The 6,066-nt window shown below is 42.5% G+C and overlaps 2 protein-coding genes across 2 annotated transcripts; both read right to left on the bottom strand.

Annotated features, from left to right (window-relative positions):
- Window positions 1-1,350: 1,350 nt before the first annotated feature.
- TEOVI_000606700 (Trypanosomal VSG domain containing protein, putative) lies at window positions 1,351-2,055 on the bottom strand (the record flags this gene model as incomplete). The annotated part of the gene is made up of 1 exon (XM_067221803.1): window positions 1,351-2,055. One exon carries the CDS (start codon window positions 2,053-2,055, stop codon window positions 1,351-1,353), a length of 705 nt encoding a protein of 234 aa, XP_067077904.1.
- A 2,142-nt stretch (window positions 2,056-4,197) lies between these two features.
- TEOVI_000606600 (variant surface glycoprotein (VSG), putative) lies at window positions 4,198-5,613 on the bottom strand (the record flags this gene model as incomplete). Its single annotated transcript, XM_067221802.1, has 1 exon — window positions 4,198-5,613. One exon carries the CDS (start codon window positions 5,611-5,613, stop codon window positions 4,198-4,200), a length of 1,416 nt encoding a protein of 471 aa, XP_067077903.1.
- Window positions 5,614-6,066: the final 453 nt, after the last annotated feature.

Below are 6,066 nucleotides of genomic sequence, written 5' to 3'. Positions count from 1 at the left end.
CCTTTTGTACTATCTCGTTGTTTCTACCGCAGTGAATAACGTAGCGATTTTACTTTCCCTGTACGCTTGATTCAGTCTTTCTCTCACTGTCTTCTCTGCAATATCTTTGTGTATAACGACGGCTCCCATGGTCAGACTTGTGCCTGACAGTGAATATTCTATCTCCATTTTTGTCTCTCTGTTTTCCGTATTTTGTTGTTATAACATTGGTACATACACACTCACAACTCTCTCCTATTACTATTAATATTATTATTACTATAATTGTAACCATAACTGATATTCATAAAATAATGAAAATAAACAAAAAAAATACTTAAAATATTACTCACTTTATATATTTTATCACCATATCACCCACCACTTTTCACCCATGTTCTACCATCATACACGTCTTACTAAAATTTAAAATTTGCGCATTTCGCAATGTCTTTACAACAGTGTTAAAATATATCAAACTTTAGTAAGTTGTAGAAAATTTCCCAAAATGGCAAATATTTTTATAAATTTCATAAATTCTAAATTGCCACAAAACTTACAAAAGAATCAGTATTCATAGCCAATTTCTTATTGAGGAAAAAAATGAAAATTTTGCAAGTTTCTTTCTCCCATTTACAACTTTTGTCACCTTCATATTTTTCCTTATCAGTGTGGTGTTGAGCACATACAGCTGTTCCTGTTTTTTCTCCCTCTGCAGCCCCTGAACCTCCATCTCCTGTACCTTGGGGTTTCTGTCCTTCTCTCTCGTTAGGTTTGCAGAAGTATTCTTTGTCCGCAGTAGTGCTAGTCCATTTGCAACCTTTTTCTGTGCAGGAGCTGTTTGGTTTCTGTTTTGTGCAGTCTGTGTTTTTTTCCCGCTATCATCGGCGTGGCGGCCGCTTTCTGCATATTTTGTGTCGGCTCATCTTGCTAGAGCGGCGAACGCAGGGTGTTGTTTATGGCTTTTAATTTGTGCTCGATTTCCTTGATTTGGCTGATTGCGTTGTATGCGTCGTCCCAAATGTGTGCCGCTGTTCGTTGATTTGTGAGCCATGTAGGCGGTGATGCTCCGGTTACCACAGCGTCATCGCCGTACTGCACGCAAGGGCCTCCGTTGGACGCTTTATGTCCGTCGCAGCCTGTCTCTCCTGTCGCTGCCAAGACGCCTAGGGCGTTACGGTACGCGAATCCACTGCCCTTTGCAATCGCTGTGAGCGTTAGAAAATGTCTCCATGCCTGTTCTACTGCTTGTTGCGATATTCTCGTGTGGCCTGGCGCCTTTGGGCAGTTACTTGCGATGAAGTTTGCACGGGTTTTGCCGTCGTTATTCAGGTTCCACTCGTCGTTGTTGCCGGCGCTGTTGCAATTTTTTCAGCAAGCTTTTCCGACGTCGGCGTCTGAGGCATGACCACCGCAAAGGCAAAGAAGGTCTAGCAGGAGCGCCTTGCCTGCTGACTCTCCCCCTTCAGCCCTCGCCCCGTCTGATGCCTTGCCGCATTCAGTCACCCTGTTGGTGCCTGCCGGTTTTAAGCCGTTAGCGGCTTTGTCGCTTCCAAGTAACGCTTTCTGCGCCGCCTCCTGTGCACCGGCCATTGCTAACTTCGTTTGGAGTTGTGGCAGGCTTTGTGCTGTCTGTACGGCTTTAGGCGTGAGATACACGATCTTTTTCCTCGCCTCTTTTGATACCGTTTTTGCGTTCCATTCTTCGAAAGCTGCTTTGTTTGTGGCAGACTCTGAAAATGTTTTTGCTTCTGCCCAGTCGTCCCATGAATTTTGCCAGCCTTCCTTGCCTTTTGTCTGGCCTGGGGATAGTTGCGCCCACTTTTTATTTTGGGCTTGCGTTAGTGCCTGTCTGATGTCCGAGCTCGCAACTGATATATTTATCGCTTTGATCGTCTTGAGCAACTCCAAAGCTTCGGATTTGTCTGTTTGTGGTGCTACTGGTGTTTGTGCCAGTGTTATCAGATTGCATAGTGCAGCAAAGTCTGCATAGGAGTCACTGTCAGCTACGGCGCCATGTCCACCGCGGGTTGCGACATGCAACAAAAACGCAGCTGCTGTTAGCAGCCTAATCATTATTTTCAATTACTGTGGTCTTCTCCAAAATTACAAAAGACAATTTAGTGTTTGTGCTTCTGTTCGGTGTTTTGGTTGTGCAACACCGCTGCGTAGCTGACGTTTTTTTATTTTTGCGGCCGCTAGCGGCTGTTCCTGAAAGAAAGGTTGCCGTGTTACTAAAATGTCTTTGTTTATGCCTGCTTCGTGTTCGCAATCTGTCTTTTGGGTTTCGTCAGCTTCTATTCTGCTGATAATCTGTGAAACCAAAGTAATGCAAAGTAAGTTCCGTTACTATCACCTGCAGATGTATTGAAGATCATAAGTTTGTCCACACTTTACAATTAAGTTTAATTGCTTCTTTGTTTCGCTTCCAGACATTAAAATTATTTATTTTAAGAAGTTTCGTTTGCCTACTGGGCGAAATTGTGTGCAAGACGTTGCTTTGTTTCTGTCTTATGGTGTTTCGACGCTGTGCGTTACTTAGTGGAGGTATCTGATTGATGTTTTTTAAAATGTAATCCATCGAGAAAGTTTGGTTTTCCTTTTTTTGCGTTCTCTCTTTGAATTGTTATTTTTTCGTTTCAAACTTTTTATTCCTTTGCTTGGACACTCGGGACTTAGTTGGTGAGGCATATTTTGATAGCCGCTGCGATTTGATCTGTTTGGTAATTTTATTAAAAGGCATGTATCTTACTGGAAGAATTTGTACTCTTAATTACAATCTATATTATTCTATATCTTTATCTAAAGCACTTTAAATTTATTTTCTTCACTATATTCTATCATCTGCTGATTTGTGGCTTTATTTTTGAGTCACAATAACCATGTAAAGCTGCTGATTATCACAGATGCGTTTAGACGCTTGTTTCTTCTCTTCTCTTTTTCTGCTTTGAAGACTGCTTGCTTCTTCCTTTTATTCTATGCTTTTTAGTTATATTCATTAAATAAGTTTCGCTTTCTCTTTCCCAATGTGTTGCATTCTATCGCTTAATTTTGTTATTTTATCATCGGTATACCGGTGTGGAACTGATAAAGTGCCGCTCTTAATTATCAACTTCATAAAGCTCCTCCACAACTTTGAATATGCGCTATTCTAAGAAGTTTCCCAATTTTTATCCTTTGCTTACACGCCACAATAATCCGTTTGTACTACTAGTTTCAAAAACCTCTACCCAATCATATTATATTATTGTCGGCAAATATTGTCTACCATTAGTAAATCAGATGTAAAGATGATATCAATGTTGCCTCACATTTAATTATTCCCTCTCCCTATCTCCTCTTGCTTATTCTTCACAGATTTACATTAGTATCTGCCAACAGATTAAAACAACAATAATCACCAACATTAACTTCCCTATTACATCGTCCAATTTCTGAGTGAGATAGGGGATATTATTTCCACTTGCAACTCCTGATGTATTTTGTTCAGCTGCGTTGTGTGGCGTATATCGCTATTTAAATTCGTACTTTTGCTACGTCCCTTTCGTGCAGTACTTCCATCACTGCGGATACAGTGGTGACCACACTCGACGCATCTACCGGACTGTCTCTGATACCCACGTTATCAACTCCTTCATTATCCAGTTCTGTATAATGGTGTACAATCATTATACTTATAATGAAACTCCACATTTTCTATCTTCTACCCTATTTCTATCTCTTCCTACCTTTCCAATAATATTGCTCTTGACCCTTTCTCAATCTTGGACTTACTGCACCATTCGTACATTGATTATATTTCACACTTGACATTGTTTTAAATGCTTCTACTTTGCACTTCAATTTGTCTGCACCACCACTTTACTCACAATATTAGCTATACACACTCACAACACACTCCTATTATTATCATTATTATCATATTATTATTACTGCTCTTATTATAATATTAGTGTATATACACTCACAACACTGTCCTCTCATTATTATTATTACCTCCGCTAATGCCCATAAAACATACAAAATAAGCGAATATAATTCCATGATAGCACTGATTTTATCAAAAGACGTTAAAATAAACAAATAAAAAAATAATAGGCTTTATAAATTTTATAAAATTTAACAAAACTCCTTAGAATGCTTAACATCTATCAAACTCACAAAAACAGCAGCTATACTCGGAGTAAATTTCTTATTGATGAGGAAACTAAAATCTTTTCAAGTTGCGCCTTCCCATTTACAATCCGATGTTTTGCATTCTTTTTCCGATTTCCCTTTGCATTTCTCTGTTGTTGTTTCTCCAGTTTGAGTTTGTGCCACAGAGACGCCGGTTGCTAATGCTTTTTTGGCATCTAATTTGCACTTTTTACTGCTATCGCTTTCTGTCTCATAACTGCATTTTGGATCAGCATTACATTTGTCTTTATCGCTAATGCTCTTGCAGTGGATTTGGTTTTCCTGAGTATCTTTTGCTTCAGTAACAGTGCACGTTTGCTGCGTTGTGGACTGTGGTTGTGGTTTCGCTTGCGCCGCCGTGGAGTTCGCTAGCATTTCCACGAGGTAGTCAAGGTCTTCAACGTCGTGGAGCTTGCGATTTTTCGTTGACGCGTCGCCAGCTTTTGGGGCTGGAATCGCTAGCATGAGCTTCCACAGCTTTGCCGTGACGGCTTCATCTTCTGTGCCGTACGTTTCTGAAAGCTGCTCGGCAAGAGATTTTTGCGGCGTTGGTTGCGATAGTAACCCTGCTTGTTCCGCTACCTTGTGGCATATAGAGTTTTCTGTACATTCTGCTTTTTGCGGCCAATCTTCTGTTGCGTAGGTTTGCAGCTTGACTTGGATCGCATCCCATGCCGCTGCTATATCTTTAGCTTTGTTTTCGCTTTTAACTGAGGCCATGTCTTTTGTGTCGAGAAAGGTTGGGTCTGCGGCTGTTAGTTGGATCAAACCGGCTGCTATTTCCTTCGTTTGCTCTGGTGAGCCGGTGGAGATGATCCCCTCTGATGTTTTGCGCGTATGCAGTCTGCACCCTTTGTTAGTTACCGCACAGGCTTTGACTGTCAGACCCGCTATGGTAAAGCCTTTGCTGTTTATTGCTGTCTCGAGGTTTGCGTGTTTTGCTTGTTCCCCCGCTATTTCGTTGCAGTTTGTGTGTTGTGTGGCTGCTTCGGCTAGAGTTTTGAACGAGTTTCCGGCTTCATCGGCCGCCCAGCATCCCGCTGTTGTGCCGTCTTTTGCATATGCGGCTACCGCTGAGTATTCTTTAAGCCTGCCCATAACTATAGAGGTTGCGCCGATTGTCGTCGCCGCCGCTGTTAGTTTCCCCTGCGCCGCTTCCGCCATAAGAGCAGCCGTGTGTTGTGATAGCGCTGCGAGCAAGGGTGCTATTTTGGCCTTAGCTGCTGCGTCGGCCGTTTTGCTCAACAGAATTCGTGCTTTTACTTCTTTCTTGTACGCTTCTACAAGGGACGCTTGTAATGTTTGCGTCGCTCGTTGGGCTGTTGTTTCCTTGCTGCTGAGCACCGAGTAGATGTCGCATACAGCCTTCCAGGCTTCCGGTTTCAGTGCAGCTTCGTTTGCTGCGCGTGCAGTTTGTGCTAGTAGGACAGCCGCAACAAACAGCTTCGCTGCGTCCATCACTGCCAGCCTTTCCACCTTCGGCCTTTTTTTTTTGACGTGTTGCAACCCAAGCTATTGTCTGTGTCACCTCGCTTTGCTTTCGGTTACTTTTTTGTTTTTGAGATTAAAGATAGGCTGAAATACTGACGCTAAACCCGATTATTCGGCGCTAAAGCTGGCATGCTTTCTAGCCATGTCGGTACAGTTGGTCAGGTCACAACACTCGCCTCCGCTCTTAAAGTTTCCGCCATTTGTCGGAAAGGGACGTGCTATAATTCCGGGCGCGGCTGTGCTACTTTTAGCTTAGTACTTCAGTGCTCCTGAGCGGTTTCAGGTTTGACCGCTTCGGGTATATGTGCGCCGAAACAGTTAGGTCTGGATTGCTCATCAGTTTCTAGTCGGTTGCTGTGCCTTAGCCGCGAAGCCGCTTACAATATTCACCACAACCTTTTTTTAAGTTTGAGAAAATTA

This window comes from Trypanosoma equiperdum (assembly GCF_001457755.1).
Source record: "Trypanosoma equiperdum strain OVI genome assembly, contig: ctg_1492, whole genome shotgun sequence".
NCBI classification, from domain to species: Eukaryota; Euglenozoa; class Kinetoplastea; order Trypanosomatida; family Trypanosomatidae; genus Trypanosoma; species Trypanosoma equiperdum.
This window is presented reverse-complemented; position numbering and strand designations above follow the sequence as displayed.